This window comes from Antrostomus carolinensis, unplaced genomic scaffold (genome assembly GCF_000700745.2).
Source record: "Antrostomus carolinensis isolate BGI_N321 unplaced genomic scaffold, ASM70074v2 scaffold5413, whole genome shotgun sequence".
Lineage (NCBI taxonomy): Eukaryota > Metazoa > Chordata > Aves > Caprimulgiformes > Caprimulgidae > Antrostomus > Antrostomus carolinensis.
The window spans coordinates 96,053-121,916 of NW_010307146.1; the positions used below are offsets into that span (position 1 = coordinate 96,053).

The 25,864-nt window shown below is 35.5% G+C and overlaps 1 protein-coding gene across 1 annotated transcript in view; it reads right to left on the reverse strand.

Annotated features, from left to right (window-relative positions):
* Positions 1-25,571, reverse strand: part of LOC104522909 (tolloid-like protein 1) — a gene marked incomplete at its 5' end in the record, with an annotated part of 77,471 nt that extends 51,900 nt beyond the window's left edge. Inside the window, 7 exons of the mRNA XM_010165323.2 lie at positions 42-166; positions 2,978-3,083; positions 4,793-4,971; positions 16,993-17,110; positions 18,909-19,061; positions 21,340-21,420; positions 25,461-25,571. Coding sequence (XP_010163625.1) covers positions 42-166; positions 2,978-3,083; positions 4,793-4,971; positions 16,993-17,110; positions 18,909-19,061; positions 21,340-21,420; positions 25,461-25,571 — 873 coding nt within the window. The remainder of the gene's footprint in view (positions 1-41; positions 167-2,977; positions 3,084-4,792; positions 4,972-16,992; positions 17,111-18,908; positions 19,062-21,339; positions 21,421-25,460) is intronic.
* Between the last annotated feature and the right edge of the window lie 293 nt (positions 25,572-25,864).

Below are 25,864 nucleotides of genomic sequence, written 5' to 3' on the forward strand. Positions count from 1 at the left end.
TTCCTCTTGAACAAGTCAAACAGTTGTTTGTGGTGCAATACCTGGACATCTATACAGCTTTCTTGCCTGTGCAATATCTCCTTTACTTAGACGAGTACGCTGGCCAATGGCAGGTCGTATACCATTATCATCACGGGAAGGGAGAATGGTATCCAGGAACATGCCCCTAAAAAAAAAAAAAAAGATAAAATAAAAATAGACCCCAAAAAACCCTATCAGGTTTCTGTCAAAAACTATCTGAGTTTTATGAATGTATAATAATAGTTTGTAAATCTAGAATTTACAATTGGCATAACTAAGAGGGTAAAATGCAGAACTTTAAATACAAAAAACATGTCATAAAAAATCCCTAGGTTGGCAAACTTTATGCACAGTTATCAAAAAAGAATCTTCTTTCAGTACATTAACATATCAGCTTTTATATTTCTGTTAGACAACAGGAGGGAAATCTCTACTACTATTTAGGCTAAATGGGAAAAAGGCTCTGCTCTTAAGCTCTTGCTATACTGGAAAAAAAAAATATAAAAATACATAAATTAGGCCCCATCCAAAATTCTTAATCACAAAGTTCCTATTTCTAACCAGGTTTTTAAGAGAAGTCTTAAAGTCTGACTTACGTGTGTACGAGCAGGTAAAGTCAGGTACACTTGCCAATCATTCTTCTGTCAGGTGTTATATCTAACTCTACTCTAACCGCTGCTGCTTTTGAACATAGATGCTTATTTGCCAGCCTCTGCTTGCTTTACAATAAAATATATCAAATTACCATATGTGATTTTAATAATATTTACCCTAAATAACTGGACAAAATAGAGAAGCATACTTGTTCCAAATGTGCAGTTTTGTTCAATATTTCCCAAATTTAAAACATGATCCAAAATATTTTGGTAGTCTCAAATAAATTTGAAAAGAGAAAGGTACAAAACTAAGTTATATTAAAATGTTCCAGTATTTGAAAATCTGTCAAATCCCATAAAATGGGAGTTAACAGAGTAACAAGTTTCTGTATTCTCCTGTTCTTCAATTTTTTAATACTCTCTTGTAAGGCTTTTATTGAAAAGTAGAACTGGTACTTTCAGGCATAATGTAGGTCCAAAAATGAATGAACTGTAAAGATTTCTGTAGTTAGGAAGACTATTTATAAATACAGATTGGTTTTAAAATTATAATAAATGAACCATTTTGAGTATTGCAGGTACATACTGTTTTCTATCCAGTTAGAGAGCAGTATGGTTTTCTGCAAATTTTGCAGAAAAAGAATAATTTCAGGATGTCACCCTAATTTAAACAGTGAAATAAACTACTTATAGGACTATTCAGTTTCTAGAAATAAGGCACATTATTATTTAAAAAAACCTGTTTGTATCTGTAAATTATAAATTTATTTTCCATTGACTTTTAGTACAACCTGAAACTGATACTATCCATATTTTGAAAAATATTAAAAAAATCCTCTCTTAAATGCCTTAAATGCCACTTTTAATACAGTATGAACAACATCCTTATGTATGACTAGAACTTTATGATGTTTTGTGGTTTTTATTACTTATCCAGGTGAGTAAAGTCTAATAACAAACAGCTGGCAACATGCCACATGGAGCATGACACATTCTTTCAAGATAAATCAGTGCAAATCAATATATGACTTCAAGAGTTTGCTGGTTGTTTTTAAAACAGTATGAAGTAACTACTGCTTGTACCTTAGGGCAGGGCATGCCTACTCATGGCACTATCAGTTTTTGCCAGCTTGGAAAGTGGTGAGATCAGGGCCCACAGATCAAATTATTTTGATGTTGTCATTGCCCTAGGACTCTGTGGGGTTCCAGCTTGTTAAATTACTCTATTTTTTTATAGGTTCTCATAATCTCTTCCTTAAGGTAACGTATATGTAACTGGATTAAGTGATGTGACTAACACCTCCCTTATGTGGCTCATTCTTGTGCTCTTCCAGGGGTGTAGGATTTTTTTTTTTTTAGTGATATCATTTATATTGAGGAGAACAAGCTTACGAAATTTACAATGGCTGATGAGGTTTCTGGTGGTCTTCAGCTTATTTCATAGTCTCAGATTGTCTAGAATTTTTGCCTTAAAATGCCCAAATTGGCCAAAAAATATCTAAGAACATAATTGTTCAAAGTAGCATTTTTGTTGAGGGTTTTTGAAGTTTCTTTTAATTTACATTACTCTGGTATTTTTAGAGGTTAATTAGCTGAACTATGACTTGGTATGAAATATAACAGGAGACTGGGTAAAAGACTCCTTCTTCACTTATTCTCCAGACTAGGGCTACTCTATGGAAACAGCTCATTGTATGGCTCCCCACATCCACCTAGAACTTAGAGTGAGTACCACATGAGTTACTATGGAGTTGGGAATGGATCAGCCTGCAATAGGCCAGAGCAAAACTAGCAGAGCTATTTATTACATGGTTTTGATAACAGCAACATTCTGTACAAACAACAGAGAAGAGATTGCAGTTTCTGTTATAAATGGTTGACTGCAGTCCTTACCAAAGGCTGTGGCTTGCATGGTGGATGTCCTAATACCATAATGTGTTCTACTCACATAATCCATAGTTACTCATGCATCAAAGGAGGCTTCTCTTTAAGAGAACAGATCATGTTACACATGAAATTCCTAACCATTTCACTCATTTGGTTTTTCTAAATTCTAATTTTTGTGGAGACAAAAAGAATTATTATATGAAATGATGTTTCCAGATTATCTTGTCTTAGAATCTAAAGACTGGAAGCAAGATCAAAAGGCTGCTTTGAAACTGAACAGAAACAAAATGTGTTTAAAAATATAATTAAATTATTCTCGCTTAAACTAAACAAGCTGTGCTTTGACTGCTCTAAGAATACTATATTGCAAGGGATATTCTAAGTGATTTCAGAATACTTAAAAAAGCATAGTTCTTAGCATTCACAGAGACGAATAGAATTAAAAGTCAAAAGGTATAACCTGAGACTCCAACCTTGAGAAGGTGTTCCTGGCATAGTGCATAATGCTGTCAAAGTCATATGGTTCCCCAAGGGAGTTCACCTCTCCAGGCTCCATCTTCAAGAAGTTGTATTCCTGACCTACAAATGATTGATAATTAAAGTTTCTTTAACATCTTTTTTTTTGTGTGTGTGCATGTGAAGATAAAAGCCAAACAGGAAAAGAAAATCAACAAAAATACTAACCTAATCACTCACTGACATTTATAAATCTTAGCCTTTTGGGAGTAACTGTGTGATTTTATTAACCAAGAGGGCAGACATATCTTCTGAAACACACATAAAATTCCTATACTTGGTATTTAGGAAGACTATCCTCATTCACCTAACCTATATAAAGGCCCCACACATTATGATGTACTTCATGTAGAATCCACAAAATTTGCTGGCTTGGTTCTTATTTCCAGAAATAAATCATTTTGATAGCAAAGACCCCAGAAGAACCCTCCTCATTGTAGACTTGTTAGACTGGATATTAAAGAGACTTTGCTTCAGCAAAGGCTACTCTCTGAGCCCTCATGTAATACAAACACTACAAAGTCACATTTTCAAGAGCCAGTTGCAACTTAAGTTGCAACTTAAGAAAAGCAGAATAGGAACAAAAGAATTATACTTAGTTTATAATTCCAGACCAGAAGTTCTTTGTCCTAATCAGTGTATTAAGAGATGTAAAGCACTCCTGACTCCAATTCACATTCCCATTGGTGTCTTGCAAAAAACCAGCAGTGGCATTAACATTATTAACCAACATAATTTGCATAATATAACAAAATCCAAGTGTCTTGGTGGTCATAGCAGAAAAAGCATAGAGGAAGAGCACATATGGTATCTACACAAGTCAATGACACAGAGAGAATAGAAGGAGGGCTCGGATGCACATGCCCTTTCAGGACTTCAGAGGCTTGTGGGAGTGTGTATCAGCTGGCAGTCACTTTCCAAGTCCTAGCTGAGGTGGGAAAGATTAATTGCATCACAAGCCTCTTTTGTTTTAAAACATTTCCTATAGGAACAAACAAATACTCCAAGCTACAACTGGACAATTTCTGATTTCACCCCTTCTTGAGCAGAGAATTCCTGTAAGTCAAAATCACGGTTTCACAAAGACCATGCACTTTTATGAACATTGCAAAAGAAACATGCCCAGTTCTCTCCCATCTTGCCCACACAACACAAGTGTGGGTATAACAGCTAGACGGACAAAGAGATTACAGCCACAGTTTAAAGTTCTCAGGTTCCTCAGATGCTTTGTCTCAACAATACCAAGGCCACTGGCTAAAGCTGCAAGCTCTGCAGGGAATGAGTAATTTGGAAACTGTGGGAACACTGCCTGTCTGTCACAGACTGAAAGTCCCCAGCTTACCTTACAAGTAGGCCAGCTAAAAAGTTATTGACATGTTTCTACTTATCATTCAGTAAAGACTGCAAAAGAAAAAGCCCTTTCTGCAGCACTAAAACATGACTTTTAAAGGGCTTTAAGAGCAATGGCTTCCTTCAAAGTTTTTGAGCATGATTACTATTTCTCTCCTTCTAGCCAATAATATTTAATGGCTTGCTACTTCACCAGACAGTTAGAAGATATTAATTTAGTTGCAGTATTTAATTTGTGAATCATCTTGAGCTCAGTCTACCTAAGAGGAATAGCAGGTATAAATGCTCACTTCTGCTATTCAGTCCATTTCTACTATTCAGCATTCAGTTTTAAGAGAGCTAAGTGGATGAAGGAAACATAAAAAATAAACAGATTCTTCCCCCCTCCTACCCCCTCCAAAATACTTATCATAATATCTCACCAGGCTGGATGTTTTCTCTAATGATGGTAACATGGTCATCACGGTCTGGTCGTGTATGTTCGTGCCAAAAACCTATCACATGACCCAACTCATGGACAACTATACCAAATTTATCACAGTTCTTGCCAATAGATATAGCCTGAGGACCATTTCCTCTTCGACCCACATAAGAACAGCACCTGTAATTAAAACACAAACACAGTTTAAAGTTTTTATGCATATCTCTACAAAACATACAGGAAATTCAGTTAACATATAAGACAATATATTAAAAAAAAATCAGTAGAACAATGCACTATGCAATTTCTGCAGTTTCACAAACTCTAGCTGTAGTGCAAAAACAACTTATTATTCAGAATATCTAATAAAGGATACATATGGTGGGGGGGGGGTTATTCAAAGTCTTCTTAAAAGATGCTAGCTGTGATTAACAGAATTGTCACTTGTGGCCTTCTTTCTCAGAATGACTGTCCTGGTTTTTAGTTGAAACAGAGCTGGGTTTTCTTTTTCAGTAGTTAGTATAGTGCTGTATTCTGCTTTTCAGCCTGAGACTTGTTATGAGAGAGACACTGATAACATATCAGTGTTTGCATTTTTGTTGCTGGAAGTGAAGGACTTTGTGTTCTGTTATTCTACAAGCACAAGGATCTAAGGGGGTGAGGAATATTTAAATTAATAAGCTAAATTGGCGTTTGGGTATGCCAATGGGGTATTCCAGATCATATCACATCATGTCCAGTATATTAGTGGGGGTCTCTTCCTCTTTTGTCTCTCTCTGGCTTTCGCTCGGGCTCTCGCTCTTCGGGGATTGCGGTTTCGGTTCGGGATTGTCGCTCCTCTGGGATCATTATCTGGGAACAGGCCAGGCTTGGTCGGCGGGTGGTGAGCAGTTGCACTGTGTATCCCTCATTTGTATATTTTGTTACTGTTATCATTATCACTATGATTTTAATATTAGTATTATTTTAAGTTTTCTTTTATTTATATTATTAAACTGTTCTTATCTCAACCTACAAGCCTCCTTATCCTTGCCCCCCAATTTCCCCCCCTATCCCCTGGGGGTTGGGGGGAAGTAGGTGAACAGCTGTGTTGGCTGTTAGCCAAGGGCTAGCCCAGTGAAACTATCACAATGACACAGGAACCTCTTTTCACCCAAAGAATCAATAAAAATAAAGTTGACTGGAAGTATCATCACACTGATGCATACTATTGCTTTCTTGCCCATGCATACTCAAGAGGCATGCAGAGGGAAGAAGAAAGAGTAAGTAAAGGCAAGGTTTCTTCTGTGCCATACTTTTGCTGTGTGTCAACAGCACTCACAAGACTGTTGGTGCTCAGTTCTGGTAAGTTTGCTTTATTTTGATCTAAAAGTCACCCTACCTCATTAGTTCCATCTATAAATGGTGTAGAAATGATGTAAGTGAAATAGGAGTTTATTGAAAGATTCACTTAACACACAGCTGAAAATACAGAAGGAAAATATCCTTAATGAGACATGGAATCCTGTGATACCACTGTGCAATCTCTCCTCATTTTCTGGTTCTCTGGCTATGGGTGATACACAATGTCATTTGCAAAACCAGTATATTAGGAGGTTGAACACTCTGGATATGTGCAAACCATTTTTTTTTTTTCCCGACTCCTGTTTTCTTGTAATAGGAACCCTAATCCCAGAAAATATTTTCACAAGAAAAAACCCAATACAAACAACCCAAAAAAACCCTACTTTGCAACTGCTCTCATGTTTCTCTCCTGTTCCACTGCACTTTCATGATTCCAATGTAAACTTAGGGAACAGAGATGCCCTTTTCAGCATTCATACTGTCAGCGTTTACCTGAGGTGTCTGCTTTTTGGTTAGGGGAAAAAAAAAAAAAAAAAAAAAAAGTCTGCTGACTATGCTAGCAAAAGCAGAGAAAGGAGAGTGGAGCAAATCTACCAAAACTGAAGACAATTTCAGGTTTCATAAGCTGATTCTCTGTCACCTCTAAAGATCTTAAATATTTCAAGCCAGTACCATGTTCCCTAATAAAAGCCTGATTTCCCATCTCTGCTCTGTAAATTCTGCTGTCTGGAAGGGGAAATAGAATTGTACTGAGCAGATCACCTCCACCTTCTCTCTCCTCCCCCTTTTAAAAAAAAAAACAAACATGTTTTCTGATGCAACATTTATATAGCAAAATATATTTGGTCCTTGAGGAGGTCGATGCTAGTGTGGAGAATGATCCTATCCTTTATATGCCTCTGTGGACAATAAAGGAAGAGCAGCTATGGGAGCAATATCTACAGCAGATTAAATTCTACAGACAATATTTGCTTGTTTTTGTCTTTTTCAGGTTTTGTGGTGGCAAAGAAACTTTTCACTTTGGTTAGTTGGCTGGTTAGTGAGTCTTGGTTGGTCATTTTCATTGATTTTTGTTAGTATCTGATTCAACTAGAATTTTAAAATATTAATAATAGAGAAGTACAGCCATGGCATTTTAGCTCCCAATACCTATTCCTGGTAAGCATATATTGGTTTTGCACTAATGGTTAAAATCAAGGATAGATATACCAGAAAACTGTAGCATTATAATTACAAAGGCCACACAAGTTAATTTATAGAGGAAAAAACCACAACAGCCTAGGAGGGTTGTATCAAGAATTTTGAAACTATCTTTAAATTACTGTTGGGAAAAATTATGGTTCACATTACAATCATGTTGTTGCTAACTCAACTGCTTCTCAAGTATTTCTACCCTTAAAATAAGTTAACTCTTTTCTTCCTGATTTAGATAGTCCTAAGGACAGGTATGAAACACCTTTTTAGGTGAAAGCACTGAATTAGGCTCAGTGCTTCAGCTAGAGTTATGCAATACCATGTTCAATTAATTTTTAAGGTGTCTTCCCTTGATAGCTTTCTTCAAGGCAGGTAAATAGAAACAATGGCAATTTAGACTCCCTGATATAATTCTACGCCATTGTCAATGTTGCTACTGTTCCACACCCCAGTAAAAAGAAATAAAGAACACCTATGTGTTACTCAGTGTATTTCCCTAACTCTATAGAAACCATATGAACAGAAAATTACCTTTTACAATGTTTATGATTTAGAAATATTATTATAAACACTGATATAAATAGCAGCAATGGAAAAACTACCTTAAGATATGCCCTAAAAATACAATATAGGTAATAAAAAGGAGCAACAGATAACAGAAATAAGATTAAAATAAAATATAGCATAGTTACAGCATTTTATCTCATGATTCCACAGTGGATTTCACCTTTGCACCTGACATGCTGACATGGTTTTGCTTAACAATCTTTCAGATTGCATGTTTGCAGAATATTATGGCTACAAGTGAATATGTAAATATAGTTAAACCACTACAGATATTTTCAATATCATTTTTACCTGTATTTTTATCTTTCACTAGTCACTTAACTATTTTAAAATGTTTCTATTGTGCAGTAAGGAAATTACCATAGTTCATTCACTCTTTTATTCACTCATGCTCACCGTGGGGAGAAAGGTGTTTGGATCCTTAAGAAGGTTTTGGGCTTTTTGTTGTTTTGTTGGGTTTTTTTAAACATCCTACACAGTGTTATTTACTGTCCCATCCAATTAGAGAGGGAATGTTGGAGCATACACTTTGTACTCTGAGCCAAAGGTAGTAGAATTTGCAGTAACTCTTCATTCTCAGAAAAGTCCACTCATTTAAAAAGCCATTAAAGACCTTTTATCCTCATTATAGAATTCACAATTTACTGTCATAGGCAGTTGCATTAGGTACATAGAACAAATTTGTCAAACACAGTCCCTAGGTCCCACACTTCAAATCTTCTAGAAAACATTGCTCCTTATCTTTGAACACTTTAAAGTAAGGACTAAGATGTGGCATTTACCTTGGCAGTCTACAGGAAGCCATGGCAGAAAACACATCAGTCAGACGAAGTAATCCACATTCTGTGAAAGCCTCTCACCATTTCTATATTAGGGGAACTTAATGAGTTGGGGTTTCCTACCTATGTCAAGGTCATGCACGTCATTATGGTTATTATGCCATACTGGACCTTAACTTATGCAAAAAGATAAAATGCACTGACAATGCCTGATGGTTGTTTTAAAAATAGAAAAGCATAAAATGCATGCAATCTGTGAAATGATTCACATTACAGACTACTAAATATGGATAAAATTCCACTGATTTTTGCATAGTTTGAGTTGGAATGGACCTCTGGAGGTCTCCAGTTCAACTTTCTGCTCAAACAAGGGTCAGATACGAAGTCCAACCAGGGTTGCTCAGGTCTTTATCCAGTCAGATCTTGAAAACCTCCAAGGATGGAGACAGCACAACCCCTCTGAACAACTTGCTCCAATGCTTGGCTGTCCAAACTGTGAAAAACTTATTCCTGATATCTTCAATTTATGCCTGTTACCTTGTGTTCTCCCACCAAGTACCATCATGAAGACCCTGGCTCCCTCTTTTTGTTGCTCTCCCTGTGGGAACCGAGAGCTGCTGCTAGGTCCCCCTGAAGCCATCTTTTCTCCAATTAAGCAAACCCTGGACCCTGAGCATCTCCTCAAAGGGCAAGTGCTCCAGCTCTCCAGCTCCCATGCATCTTGGCAGCCCTGTGCTTAAGTCCTTCCAGCGTATTAATGTCTTTCATGTACAGGGAGCCCACAACCGGATGTAGGGTCTAACTGTAATCTAGCAAGTGGCGAGTAGAGAGGGATGACCCCTTCCCTTGAGCCACCAGCTGCGCATCTGTCCACACAGCCCTGGACACTGTTGGCTGCCTTTTTTGCCAGGGCCTATGGCCAGCTTCTGCCCAGATCACTGCCCCATGGCCTTCTCCACAGAGCTGCTCCCCAACCTGGCAGTGCTCAGCCTATCTTGCTCTTCCTTTGCAGCTGCAGAGCTTTGCATTTGCTCTTGTTGAACTTAATAAGATTCCTGTTGGTCAGTTCCTCCAGCCTGCCTGGGACCCTCTGGGTGGCAGCTCTACCATTAAGCCTATCATCTGGTCCTCCTCAGCTTGGTGTCATCTGCAAACCTGATGAGAGTATGCACTGTCACCTCTTTGTGGGTCATTGATAAAGTTGTTAAAAAGGACAGGTCCCAGGATAGATCCCTCAATACTGCACTTTCACTTACAATCTGAGTCCAAGTCATTAACCACAACCCTCCAAACCCAGCCATGCAACGAATTTTTAACCTATCTAGTTTTCCATTCATCTATAATCCTGCAAAATATACCTTGGAGACTCAACACATTTAAACATATTTGTTTAAATGCTTCAATTTATTTGTAAGTTAAAACCTTTATGATCCAAATACAACGCACGATGGCAGGGCAAGAGACTGATGAGAATAAAGTTAGGATAACCGTACATAATTATGAAAAGGCAGAACAAATCCATTAGTTTAAAACAGCTTAAACACTTCTGCTGAGTCTTCATGTTTACCACTGTGTGGAACACTATATAGAAAAACTGCAATGCAGAAATAAAAAACATTAATCAATATTTATAGTTTAAAGCAAATCAATATGTTATTAAGACTGTAGGTTGTAGAATATTTAATACAATTTCAATAGTTTTAACATGCTTATGTTATTGACTCCCCGTACATTACATGCTTCAACTAGTAAAGACATTGGCTTAAAAATTTCCATAGATGGTCAATATAATTTTTGCACAGTGATACTTTGGAGACAAATAGAGAAAAAGGAAAAAGCTAAAAAATAATAAATAATTATTCCAAATAATGCCCTCTATGATGTCACCAATTCTGCTCTCATTGACACTATTCACAAGGACAAAAGAATAAAGCAAGAACTTAACCACATTCTGTCTCTTCCTGTCCTTTTTACTTCTTTTGGACCAGAAAAGGGTTTAACCTTCTAAGATTGTGCACTGTAACTTGGAAAAGCAATAGCAGTGTAATAATAGCAGAACAATGAAATGGCTAGTATAACACATTAAGTTACTAACACAATTTGTTTTCATAAGAAAATATGGTAAATAAATACCTAATACTAATTTTCTGAATACCATCAGCAATACCAAAAAGTTGATTGTTTCTCAAAAACAGAGGTGGCTTAAGATCAACTCTGAAAGTTTTTAGTGGTAAATCAGACAGATTTTTAGGTGTTTTCAAAAGTCATTTGACATTTTACTATTACAGTCATATAAAAATTTGCATTATCAAATGTGTATAGTGATTTTAGGTACCTCATCTGACTTATTAGAAAGATGTTTTCGTTTCAGAAGAAAAAAAATAACTGTAGTCTTTTACATAGTATTCCTCTAGGTTGTCTAACACTGAACATCTGAAACCCAACACAATGAGAATTTTAAAGATGGTCTGCTCCTAGAAACAAGTAAACAGATGAGTATGCTAATTCCCTTACACTGGTTACTTGACAGATTTCCAGTACTGACCAGAAGGTATAAGCAAATTTACTGAGTGTTTCTTTACACACCAAAGAAAATTAGAATTAACACCAAGTCTGAAAATAATAACAGCAGCAGTGCATACTCATAGAGGGCCATTAGGATTTGCTAGGTTGTGTCATGTCAAGCACACAAGTTTCATTCATTCAGTAACAAGATTCTGATCACTTCAACAATTGCACTGAGTCAGAGAGTAAGGAAAACTAAATAAATAAATCTATGAAGGCAATTAATTTCCAATATAATGGGTTTGACCTCAGGTGTGTTGGCAAAAGGCCAAGACCTCTCTGCTGTATGAGCACTTGTCATGACCCTTAAATTGAGTCAGCTGTCAGCATTTAAAGCTCCTCATCTCTTTAATCTTTATTGCACCAGACAGCAGTTGGAGACAGTAACTATTTATGAATCTCTAATTCCATTTAATCAGTCTAGCTGATCAATGATGGTGAGCAAAAAGAAACAAATGACAGGGAGAAAATTAAATGACTGGAAAAATATGCTCATTCTTCTATGTAATATAGCTGCTGTCAAAAATGCTTTTAAATTAATATGAAGGAAGAAAGATTAAAGTGGAGTCAATGTTGCACTTTTTTAAAAAGCTGCACTCTTCAGAACTTGATAATATAAAAATTCTCATACACCAGAACATCAGCTTGCCATGGCACTGACTGTATGAAGTTGTGGATGAAAAACTGCAGAATTTCATAAGCACACTAGGACTGCATATCATCACAAAGCAAGAGAAAGTTCACAAGATGAATGAGCAAAATCTCACTCAAGAAGCAGAAGGTTCTTTTCCTGGTGAAAAAACACCCCTTTCAATCACAAATATAATTCATATATAACTGTACAAATATAACTTGCATAACTCTACAAAGGAGATATTGGCTATGACCTGGGTTGAGGAATTCGCTTATCGTCAAGGGTCAATATAGTTGTAGTTACCAATGTTCTGATTCATTGCCCTAAGAGGATTCATTGCAATGGCAGAAGTGGCTACTGCTTCTTCACCTGCTCAGTGGAGACAACCATCTCAATATTACAAAGAATAGACAACTGAATCCATTCCTCAGTTAACAGCTACCTGTCCCAGTGTATTAACACAAATCACCCCTCATTCAGTTTATGTTAATACACTGTGGTTTAGCCTATGGCAGCTGGTCACCTGCACCTTGGTCACGCCAATCCTGTAGGCCATGCCACAACCAGCAGAGAAGCTGTGTCAGTCAACTGCTGTGGCCAGCTGCCAGAGTTAATTACCACCTGAGACCATGAGTCAGCACTAATGCCACAGACTATTTAGTACAACTCAGAATTTCTTATCATTCTATAAAAAGTGATTGAGCACCTTTTGTAACATGTAATCCTTCTTAAAGATAAAGAAAGCTGGAAAAAATGTACCCTGGGCAATGAATTTGCCTGTTTCACCAACTTTAAGAATTGCCTGTAATGTCTATTCAATGCTCTAGCAAGTTCAACAAACATTACAACGTTCAGAAGCTGTTCAGGCTACAATATTTGGAGAAGCACATGAAAGAGAACTGATTTTCCTGTATCTCTAACAGCTTTGTCAAATACCCCTACAAGAGGATACAGCAGTGACTGTAATAATTCATCTAAAGTTTGTAATAAAAAGTACTTCAGTATTCTGGTGAGGAACAAAAATTGCCACAAAGCAGATCAAAGGCATGCTGAGATGCCAGAACAATACGACTAATTGTCCTTTTTCTGTCTCACTATATAAAAAGAAGCTTGATTTTGTACTCAGTAATATTTATTAAGAGCATGTAACTAAAGGCCATTCAAGTTTGCTGACTCCTTTTATGGCTTTGCATACAGAGAAGTACACTGACTGTGTCTTCAGGCACTTCCTATCTGATAGGAAGAACCATAAGGATACAGAAGCAGTAGTGAGCAAAGAGTGGTTTTAATAGAGTTTTGCTTGCCTTAATCAACTAGCTGCATAAATATTTGCTGTAATAAGTATTAATGCAAATGTACACTGCTTTGGTAGAAGAATCATAAACACTAGTATCTTAATACTCATTATTCTCACATCTGCAGCTAACGGGTACAAATTACTATCAGTAATTACAAATTTTCAAACTACTAAGTGCTTCAGCTGTTCTAAGAAACAATATTTCAATAATTAACTGTTCTCAAAATGATGTTAAATTAACAAGACATGATGACAAATACTTACAGTTTAAGACTGCAACAGGTTAATTTATTCTGATGGGAAGGAGGGATCCAGCTGTAAAGCTTTTGACATTTTTCTACACAAGCTGCCCATAAGCAAACTAGAGAACCCTGATATAAAGGGAGATATAAAGCTGGTTGGAATTTTATATGAAGTGAAGATAGAGAAGATATTTTTTAAATTTGCAGTCTGAGAAAAGACTGCTAAATACCACAAAGACAAGCCTGGAATTGACAGCAACTTTAATAGATTAGAGATCTGAAAAGGAAAATATGGTATTATTTGGTATCCTGAGATGTTCAAAACATGGTAGACACCCTGGAACTAGTGATGGGGTATCAGTGCTGTGTAAAGAACACTGGCTCTTATTCAGAGTCACATCACAACTGACCACGAGTTGAACATGGCTGCTGTTGAAACATGGGGAGGCATCATGCATAGGTACCTAAAGATATATGAATTAGCTCTAGCACTGGCTCAGCAGAAATAATGATTCATCTGGACAAACACAGCCTAGTTTTGGGTCCTCAATTGCAAGAAAGATGTGGACTAGTTGAAAAAAAACCTCAAAGAGAATAAAAATATGATCAAAGGCCTAGAAAACATGACTTACCAAGAAAGATTAAATTAACTAGGTATTTTCTAGCCTAAAAGAAAATAGAACTGAGGGTGGACATAGTAACAGCCTCAAAGTATTTAATAGATTTCTTTATAAAGAAAAAGGAATAATTTATTTTCTAGGGCCATGGTGAGCAGGAAGAAAAGTTAATGTATTTTAATTGCAGCAAGAAATACCTGTTCTAGCTATGACCAAAATACTGCCCTTGACTTCATACATTTCTAATATTAAGGATACTGAAGTAATACATTTCCTAGTAGGCTGTGAAGCATTCATTTTTGCAGGTTTTCAGAAACAAGTTAGACAAGCATATATCAGCAATGGCTTATGTATAGCAGTTAATGTCCTAAGAATACATCAGATATCTTTCCAAGATCTCTTGCAGTCCTATGGGTCTATGATAATCAAAACTTATCTCTCGTTCATTGCTGATATATAAACTCTCAACTTTAGGAAGATCATGTATCTCTCATAACCAGCTGCTATATTTCAAATGTGCTTTTTTTATCACAGCCCTTCTGGGACGAGCTTCCCATGAACTGTTACAAGAAGCAATGCATTACATTCCTTCACAATACCCTTAATGTTTACAAAGGCTCAATAACACTTCACTTGCTAGTGTGCTAATGCTGTCACCAGAGACATCTGCAGATATCGCCGCCTGAATTTCCACATATATGACTGTATCCACTTTCTGTTTCATTAAATGTGTTATGTTTTGACTGTGTGCTCTTTGGGGCAGGGTTTATCATTTAGTTTTTAATTTGAACAGTGTTAAGTACAATAAAGTCTTCCTCATCTGTGAATGTTAGCTGCCATGGTACTGCAAACAATAACGACAAAATGTGCTAACAAACCAGCACAGCAGGGTGCTATGGGAAAGAACCGAGATTAATTTCAATGCGACTGTGTTTGCAGATGGCTTGCTGTCACTTTTGTCTGGGCTCTTCCCATGGAAAATCCTGCATCAGCACTGTGTGCCGGTAGTTAGTGCACAGTGGTTCCTATGTGCCCAGAGAAGAAACGTTCTTCTTCATCTGGCTCTTCCTGAAACAGCTTATGGATTCAGGACCCCAAAAATTCATTCAACTACCCCTCGTGTTTAGCCTGGTTTTTTTTTCATCACTGGTGGACTGTTTATAGCCACACTCTTCCTTGGTTTTATATTAAACCTTTTACAGCCTTTGTAAATTATTTATAATTTGTAAAGTACCCACCACTAAAACAACATTAACTGTAAAGAATAATGGTGACTGTGAAGGTAGATACTGAGTATACTCCAACCTTCTGATTCGAGTTGGTTATAATCCAGCTATCATCCTAAAGTGATTTGGTCTCGTGAAGCATCAACCAGCCTAAGGAACAGTGCTTTGGCTAGAGAGACTCTTCTGTTTAAATTCACATTGCTTTCTACCTCTGTAAGCGCAGGGAACCATCACAATTACTTTCTGCTTCCCATTTCATTGAATCATAGAATGGTTTGGGTTGGAAGGGACCTTAAAGATCACCTAGTTCCAACTCCCCTGCCATCAACAGGGACACCTTCCACTAGACCAGGTCGCTCAAAGCCTCATCCAGCCTGGCCTTAAACACTTCCAGGGAGGGGGCATCCACAACTTCCTTGGGCAACCTGTTCCAGTGTCTGACCACCCTCACAATGAAGAACTTCCTCCTTTTTATCTTTCAGCTGTACGCCAATATCCTTGAATCCCATCTTACAGGTTGCATCGTTAACTAAAATAATAGCCATGGTGGGTCAGAACAAAGGTCCATTTCATTTGACACTGTTTCTTAACAGGGGTCTACAGCAGAACCCCAGGAGCACAAGAACATGACAGGCAAGTTGACAGCAGCTCCCATAGAATAAACTCCCTGATTGCAAGGATCTGTGGTTCAGAGACTTTCCAAGGCAAAGGTGATGCCTTTCTCAAAATAGCCCAGGATTGGGTTTTGTTACATTGTCCTATGCCTTAAGAAGAATGTTAGGAGTAATGTAAACTGATTCATCTACATGTAATTTTATGGGCTGTAATAAAACACATTTAGGATCTTTCCTACAAGGTGCTCCCAAAACTTCTTTTCACAACCCTATCCCATAAAAATTCGAAAGCAGGGATGCAAAGTGTCCATTGATCAGAAAATCAGCAAGACATGGAGCTGTTCACTTTGGAGCCTACAACCCAAACAGAAGGTGACTATCAGAAGTACAGTACGTCCATAGGTAGTGAGTGCTCTTTTTGGAAAACGAACATGGTGCACTCAGGAAGTTCACCAGCCACTATATAAAATTAAGAATTCTGACTGAAATGAATACCAAACATAGCTGACTGATGCATTTGTGGGCAGAAATATTTGAAGATGGAACACAGTGATTAATGGAAAGTTTCGCTAATGAGTAATAAAACCCGTTTTGTTCACTTTTATACATCAGTGATCTGATAGAATGTATTTGCAAAATGGTCATGAATTTTGTGGTTAAATAATTCTATGCAAGGACAGTCTACCAACAGAAGAGTTAAAATTACAACAGCAATTAAGATGGAAAAGGAATGTGAGATATACATCCATACATAATTCAGCAGTAAACATGTGATATTGAGAAAGCTAAGAATAAACAAATGATAAGTCTGAAATACCTTTAGAACAATACATACTAAATACTAAAAGCATGACAGAAAGACAAATATAAAAGTCTCATATCTATGTATATATAGCCAGATCATTTTATATAGAAATAGATAAAAGAGACAAAACTTCAAAAAAGTTACTATACGTAGTGCTTTCAATTAACTGGAAGCCAAGCAGAACACAAGTATCATTTAAATGCAGTAACTATCTATCCATTTTCCTGTGAAGTATATATTCACTTATAACCGCAAAGCTGACAAACATGGCCAAACATTGAAAGCACAAGTGTCTGTTACCACACATACACACTTACCCACATGGTCTGTATGTAAATACTATATAACTTTCCTCATCGCTTCTTTCAATAAATGTAACACACGTGTACTTTTCCCAGTGTCGCATTGCCTGTTTGAACATGGCGCGCTGGGTGCCTGGAAGAATAATTGTATGAGATGAAATAAGACATTTTTCTAACTGCATCTTGTTCCTGAAAATCAGATTCCAATACTAGGAATATAGGCCTGGAAGGAGTCCTGTGTCCTGGCAGTCCCATGTACTGCCAGACTCCAATTAAAGGGATACTCAGACAATCAGCTCATCATAACATACATGCCTGCAACGGGACCAATACTGCCAGACACGCTCTAGCAAACATAAAACCTGTAATAAAAAGTACAGCTATGTTACACCAGAGGAAGACAGCAGAAGAAATATAGTGTTGCTTATGTGCCTGCATTAGCACAATATTTGCTAAGTAATTTCCCAGATGAAATTATCAAGTGCAACACATTGGGGAAAAGAAAGAAAAAGTAAAAGAAAAAGGAAAAAAGAAAAAAGAAAAAAAGAAAAGAGGAAGAAAATTGAGGAACCCTGGATCCTAGCTATCTAGCCAGAAGGGGGAAAAAAAAAATCTACCACCTTCAAATCTGGTCACCTATTTAACTTAAGCCATGTAAACAGGTGTACCAGTCAAGGCATTTGATTTTAATAATGCTGTCTTGAATGGGGACCAGTCTCCACTTCTTTGCATCAAAATCTTTCAGAAATCAAACAATTCACTAAAAGGAGAAAATTCTTAATTTGATACAATACTAATCATACCTAGATATTTGTTTTAAAAATTAGAAACACATTCAGAAACAATTAAAACTATAGATGCAAAAACAGTCAGCCCAGCTCTCACCACAGAACACAAAACCAGCTAGTCTACAGTACCTCAGATAGTATAGCAATATAATTTAATTGCCTGACAAAATACAAGGCTTATTATCTTAGAGGCTGCCTCTGAGAATACAGCTGTATTGCTTCTGAGCTGGCAATTCACAAAGAATAGTACTATTTAGCTTGAATTTGCTAGCAAAAATGCATTCACCTTGCAGACTCTTTCAAAGATGCATGTTACAGCATAGGATAATTTTAAAAAGAAAACAAACCAAACCAAACCAAACAAAACCCCAACTTTTTTAAACTCAAAGACAGCAAAACCTCAAAATTCATAAAAATCACAAGTTTAAATCATGTCAGGATCCTAAAAATTAAAGGTTATTTAATCTCATCTTGCCCTTTTCTTTTACCTTTAAGCAATGTTTGCCAAGTTGTAGGATTTATCTTTCATTATGAAAAAGGTAAAATGTTTAACATTATATGCTTTCATTTAGTTTACTACCATTATTTAAAAAGATAGTAATCCTAAAGCAAAGATCACTTTCATTATAATACGCAAACTAAAAGTTTGACTGGAACCTTGAAAGGAACGATTCTGGTTTCTCCATATACAGATAATGTCTATGTGTACCCATCTGAAAACCAAACTGAGGAATTACAAAACACATTTGAGTCAGTTTGTTGAGTGAAATCAGTTTAGCGGAATACAACACACCAGTTAATTAGTTATTGTGCTAAATATCCTGCATTTTTTAAAAAAACATTTCAAGATATTCTGTTACTTAGGCTCTTGAAAAAAAATATGCAACAAGAAATATTAGGCAAAGAAAAAAATCTTCCCTTTCTAAAACATAGTTATACATTTTTATTATGAAGCTTGCCTTTGTGAGCAATTTTGTTGAAATATGACTATTATTTTCTAAACAGATGTACCTCAGGTCTGATCCAACAGAAACTCTTCTATTGACTACCATAGTATAACTTTAAAAAAAAAAACAACCAAAAAACAATAAAAAAGCTTTAAAATATCATCTTCCTTCTCCCCATCCAAAGCACAAAGCTTACCAGTGAAATTTCCACCTATTACATATGGAATGACACCCCCTGGCCATATTCTTTCTGTTCGCGATGTAGCAGCTCTGGGAAATCGGTTTTTCTCATTTTTCCCTGAGAATTTTACAGTAGTTCTTCCTTTAGATGTATTATTTTGCTCAAAGCCTGTAATGATAATTAAAATACTGAATGAGATCTCTCACACACGCAAAAGAGAACAATTATTTTCCAGCAGGTCAGATTCAGATTATTTCTTTATGCCCTTTAAAAGTAGGACGCTGCTGTTATGCAAGTCTATCATTACTTAATTTTCTGAGAAATGCTGAAATTAAGAGTATAAATCTTCATTTTTCAAACTTATCTACAGTAACAATTTGCCCATATATTTATCAACTTGAAGGCACATTGCCCAATGTCATCTAAATTTTCTCATTTAATAATAATAATATCACATTCCTTGTGTATTTTTTTTAATAAATTAGGGTTTTTCCAGCAAAGAAGGAAACACTTTGAACAGACCCAAAGTAATCAAGGCATTTGCTATCCCTTTCATTTTTATTGTAAGATCTGGAAAAAGCAAGTGCATGACCATCCTTAAAGCACTGGACAGAAATAAGCCCTTAAAGTATTAAATTGGCTTTTATTATCAGGAATTACAAGGAAAAAATAGATAAATTATTTGCCAAGTTGTATACACATGGAAAAAGAGAGGGTCATTTCTCCCTCTCATCTCCATCATCTGTAGCTATTACCAGTACATATATTTTCAGACAAAAATGTGACTTTCACTTTGATAGTAACCCTACAACACTTCAGGATGTAAATATACATTTTTCATAAACAAACTTTTGGAACCCTGTGGATAAGTATTACTCATGGCTGGAATTTCTTTACAAGACCAAAAAATGTCTACTATTTTCAGAGATATTACCATTACGGGCAAATCTATCACAAATCAACTGAAACTAGGTGTGACAACAGAAGAGGATGAGGATAGTTAGACAAGGACTTGCACACCATAGCAGGTGCTTCTTCTGAAGCAACCTATAAGTTAGCACACATATCAGGGCAGCTGATTAAAATAGATCACTTTAGAGGAGGTCAACAAGTCCTACTCAGTGGGGCTGAAGTCTTATTCCTCATTGAAGAGTACACCTTGCTCCTGTTGAGTATCCCCTGTGATATCAGTTACACCTAAGTGTTAAAGGCTATGTCAGAACCAAGGAGGATTCCAGGTCAGGATCATGGTAGAGTATCTTGGCATAGCCCCAGGGCTGGCAGGGCAGCAGAAGGAAGGAAAAGAAGAAGCTACAGCACAAGGCAGGGAAAAAGCTCTTGATACACAGGAAGAAAAGCCTGCCTTTGTAGCAACTAACACGTAACATAAATTGTAACAGGAATGATATAGAAAATTTCAGGGTTTAAAAAAAACACTCGGGTAAAGGAAATAATTGATCCTTGTAATGAGTAAGTATCTAAGTGAGAATTACACAACAGTCTACAACACAGGTAGAAACTTCAGAGAAAAACTATTGTTACACTTAATATACAGTCATTACTGAACCACATCACATGTTAATATAGACGTTTTGCCATTCAAAATGCTTTTCATCAACTTTCTTTTGAACTAGACATACGAAATTTATGCCAAATGTCATGCAAAAGATAAAGATGACAAGCATTTATGCAATACTAAAATTGTAATTCTCTTATAAAGAATGAAGATTATATACCAGACCACATCTGCACAGGTAATTACTGTACACTGGTTAATCTTATAAAATATGAAGTGATGCATTTAGAAATAAAGTGGTGTGAGTACAATGGAGTTTCACATATTTTCCTTTTTGAGGTTGAGGTTTCATGACATTGAAGTGATGTCCCCTTGCATCAAATATGGTGAGTAAACTCAACCAATATTAATGGGGACTCCACTTATATAGCCTGCTGAATTCAACTACGTTCATACTAACAAGAGTATGATTAGTATAAAAACATGTTTGCTCAGTGTAACACCATAAATGATTCAAACACAGTATGAATCATCAGGATGCCCCAACTAGATTAAAAAAACAACCAAACAAACAAAAAAACCCAGTGTAATATCATTAGCTATGCAGCATAGCCTACCTGTATTGAAAAGACATTGTATGGATATCAGTTGAACTGACAACTATGAACACAGCCACACAAAAGAGTTAAGGAATTTTTAATATGATATTTAAAAGTACATATTTTAGCTTCTAGATTTGATGCTGGAAATAGAACCTAAGATAATGCAACAAAGAGTTAATTTCTTTATTACTATTGTACGATTCATTTTATAGTTTGCTTAAGCCAATAGTAATAGAGAAAGGCTTTAAAGTGTTAAAGTACTATCATCATTAGGGTTCGTGATACATTATCACATCAGGCAACCTGCTAATTTAAACAGTGAAAATACCAGAGCCAAATCTTCTTATCCTGTCTATAAGCTGATAGAGGACGCCTCGTTTTTTTGACATCTCATGCTCTCCAAAGCCACCTTTAAAAAGAAAAGAAAAAGAAAAGAAAAGGAATTTTACAAAAGTTAAAAACATGGAGTCTTACACCTACAGCAACTATACGGCCTGGAGAGATTAGAAAATAGCCCGTAAAAACTGTAATGCATCTTAAAGGAAGTTTAACATTCTTCAATGACTCACATACCAATTCTTCAAGTATTCTCGACAATGAAATAAAAACACATTTTTAGCTGAAAAAATTTCTAATATGCATTCCAGAATGTAAGTCAACATGTCTTTGTTATTCAGACAAGTCATGACAATTACATCATCTAATTATTATTTGAACCTTTTTTTTTTTTTCTTCCTGGTGACCTTGACATCCTCAGAGCCATATTGATTGACAGCTAAAAGCCTTACTCTCAAAGAAATTTCCTGAATGCATGCCATAATCTTTACATTTCAAGAGAGGGGAAAGAGGGAAGGCAAACACCCAAATTTTCATCAGAAGATAAACAACAAAACTGATACAAGATTAATAAGGTTGATTTTATCATGAGATATTTGGTTTTATTTGTCAGCAAGCAAACATCACATGCCAGTGTATATTGCAGTAAAACCTTGCTAGCATATATGTCTGTGCCATTTCAGTAATCAATGAGCAAGAAAAATTAAGTTAATAAGTAACCGATTTTAACATTTACTGTGCCATTTACAGAAATGCAGCACATTACAGAAATGTGTACACTTGATGCCTCTGCCACACACTCTCTTTACCTGAATCCTGTTGCTGCAAGTGCTTTTGCAAACACCAGTAACCCAGAAGAAAGAACACTGATAATACTGCACTAGTCAATAAATTGTTCAGAATTCTTCAGAAAGTTTTGTGAATTTCAGGAGTTTGTAGTAAATTGTATTTTAAAATTCAATATCTGTTATAGGACAAGAGAGTCTCCAAACTACTTTTACAACAGCAAAAGTAAAAAGATAGAAATTAAAGGACCATTGAAACCTCCAACCACCATGGAAAACACCTTTCCCAACTTCTCATAGAAACTTTCAATATATAGGTGGAAAACACATTTATTAAACAGCAACTTAAAATCATATTACAGATGAGAAAATTCCATATAAGGTAAGTGAGATTGTGTGGCTGCTCAGTGAATAACAATGTGCCTAATTATTTGGATTACACTGTGACATAGTTGCTGGCTCCCTTGAGAAAAATTTTCCAAATTTTTAAAACATTTTAGATAGATGAGATAATAGTTCAACACATTCCTTTCCAAAAAGCTACATAGTAACTATAATATACACTATAGAGAATGTAACAATTCCTTGTATTGATCATGATTAATGAAATTTTCTCTCATTTAACATTCATCTTATAAAAAGGCATATAGCTAAATATTCCAAACATACTAAAAAAAAAAAATCCTTAAAAGCATCAACTATCACAGGCATAACAGAAAAAAAAAAAAGAACCCATTATTTACTTAAAGAAATTATAATACTATAATTATTTCTAGAAAAAAGTAACTACCATTTATGTTTTAACACAGCCTATGTATTCCATATAATGAAAAACTGAAGAAGAAAAAGTATGTCACATAACTAATTTACAGCCTTGCCAAGCCATAGTCTAAAAAAGTCTTAAAAAAAAAAAAAAAAAAGATTAAAATCATATTTGCTTCTCATACTTCAGGCAGGAGAAGGAGGATACTTTTGGCATTCTGGACTCAGAATAATATATACATAACAATTTTATCAGCTTTACTGTTGTTTCTGTTTACAATTATTATGTGTATTGCTTGGACAAAATGACAAATAAAATAACAGACCCACACTTTGAGAAGGTCACAGATTAAGTATCTGACCCTGTAAATCCATGTAGATAATCCTCACCAAAAGGAGTAGTCACATAATGTGAATCAGAGCCTGTGAGCCTCGGGATTTTTAGTTGCAACAAAAAATGCAACTCTGCAATTCCATCTTGATAGTGTACACCCAAGTATCTAACCCTTCTACCTGTTTTCACCTTTAGTTTCTTAAGGCAAACAATAGAAAGTGCTCAAAATTAAACTTTGAATCAATTGTTATTGTGTCTGTAACTAAGGTAAAATATGAAGTTGTTTTCTATTTCAGAGGCATTTTACATTTCTTTTCCAGTTGCTAGTTAGTTGTTTGCAAATTACTCTTTTGGAAATTAGAGGGAAAAAAGCACACTAGGCTGCACAGTTTGTAAAAACAGGTTAAATTCCTAGTTTATGCATCAAAATGTTGTAAATTAAGAAAAATAATTACATATGTAAAGTGTAAAACTGAGTTTTCCAACTCTGTTTTTAGAAAAATCAAGAATGTACAGTATTCACTGAGAACAATTACAAAATCATTAAATTCAGCAGGGTTTGTTGTCCAAAGTCCAGTCTCACTGACCATCGCAGTTGCATTGATTCCTCTTGTGCAATAAAGGTAGAAAAATCTGATCCAAATACTTCAGTAAACCTCAATAGAATGACTTAATATCTTGAATAGGATATTTTCCACAGGAAAAGATAATGCAAAATCTCAAGAAAGGTAAGGAAAGAAAATGAAATAATAGAATAATACATATTATTAAAAAACAGTTAAGAAATGTATATTTTTTTCTGTGTCAACTGAAAACAAAAACAAACAAAAAAAACCCCAACCTGTGCAGTTAGGAAGAAAAAAAATAGCAAAGCAAGAAGAAAAAAGAAAGTCAGCAGGCTAAAGAAATCACTTGACTGCATCCACTTTAAGGGGAAATGACTGACCTTGCTCTCTACATTTTGTCAGCAAAACTAGTGCCTGAAATACCTTCAAAGCCAATTAAAACTATTTGTTTGTGGGAAAGGGAGGCAGGGAAACTGCTGACTCTATTAACATTTTAAAATCCAGTCTTGATCTAGAAATGATCAAAGGTGTTCCTGCCTTGGGAAAAAAAAAAGGGGGGGGGGAGGGGGCTTTAAATGGAGATAAAATAAATTTTCAAGTTGTTATAAAAATAGTCTGATCACAACATCTAACTAGGAAGAGTAAAAATATTTTAAATATATCAATATTTAAAGGTTAAATTGAAAATTGTTTATTTGGTCTGAAAAATTCCTTTCTGATCATTCCTCAAAGTGATCCTTATTTCTACATATCAAGAATCACGAAGTTGATAGCAGCTCAGTTCAGGAACATATAGAACATGCTTAATAGAAAATAAATTTCAATTACGCATTTATATATTTTGTAACAGCATTTTTCCCACACCATTCCTAAGTAACTTGGCTTTTTTGGTACCATAACCTGAAAGTTTACAAATTCTCAGTTATGAATTTACAAATCAGAGCCTAAAAGCATATATATTTTTAGACATTAGATAGACATCCATTTAGACATGGATTATGTTTTCTCTCTCTCAAACATACACACACATATATATATATTTACACATAAATAATATCTCTTCATCTGTCTGAATATTCAACTGCCTGTGTTAATCAGATTGCAGCTTCTGGCACTAATGCAATGTGTGTTAACAATACCAAATAAACATGTATTAAAATGTCAGATAAATAGTTGATTTTTAGACAAGGCAAATTCTAGCAAGGATGTTATGTTCTTGTGTTGCTTCCAGATCTGGGTACAGGTCTGGATGGAACTGAAAAAAAGAGCAAAAGGAATCCCTGTCTTGCCTCCAGGATTCCACATATATTCTCCATAGGGCATTTGGGCTCTGCTATTGGGAACTTTCAATGATGAAAGAAAAGCTTTGTACAATTTCCTTTCCCACACGACCACCTGCAGAGTGGACTTACTGTTCTTACCAGCTTCTGCTCTTCAGTTCAACATGATATTTTTGATTAGAAATGCCAGAATAAAATTAAAACTTTAGCTTTTCTCTTTCTTCCTCTAAAAAAAAAATATATACTTCTTGTTTAATAACTTTTTAAAGTCTAATTAATATTACCCAAAACATTATACAGACATTCTACATTTCAAACAGAGATTGCCTTCTATGCAGAAGCAAATAACAGGAAAAATAAGTTAAAATAAGCTTGAAACATCATACCTGTGTTATGGCCAATTCTTTCGTTGGAGTGCTGCGTAAGGTCAATCGTCCTGTCAATTTGAAAGATTTTTAAGTCTTCATCATCTAAGGCAATATCTCCCCAAAAGACAGCTTTAAATAAAAAAGAGCTCAATTTAATTAAAGAATTTATTTAGAGATTAAATCTGAAGACTATATGTTATATGTCATGTTGCAACCTTTGGGAAAATATATGACAAATATATATTTATATCACATATACTTGCTTATTGATCTCTATTTTTATACAAAGGAATAAAACTATCTACCACAAGACAAAGAATTTGTTTCAGTATTCTCCTAAACTCTTACATTTAAAAAAAAAAAAAAACCTTTACACATTGCCTAAATGCAATCATTTACATGTAATGTCAATATATTTATAA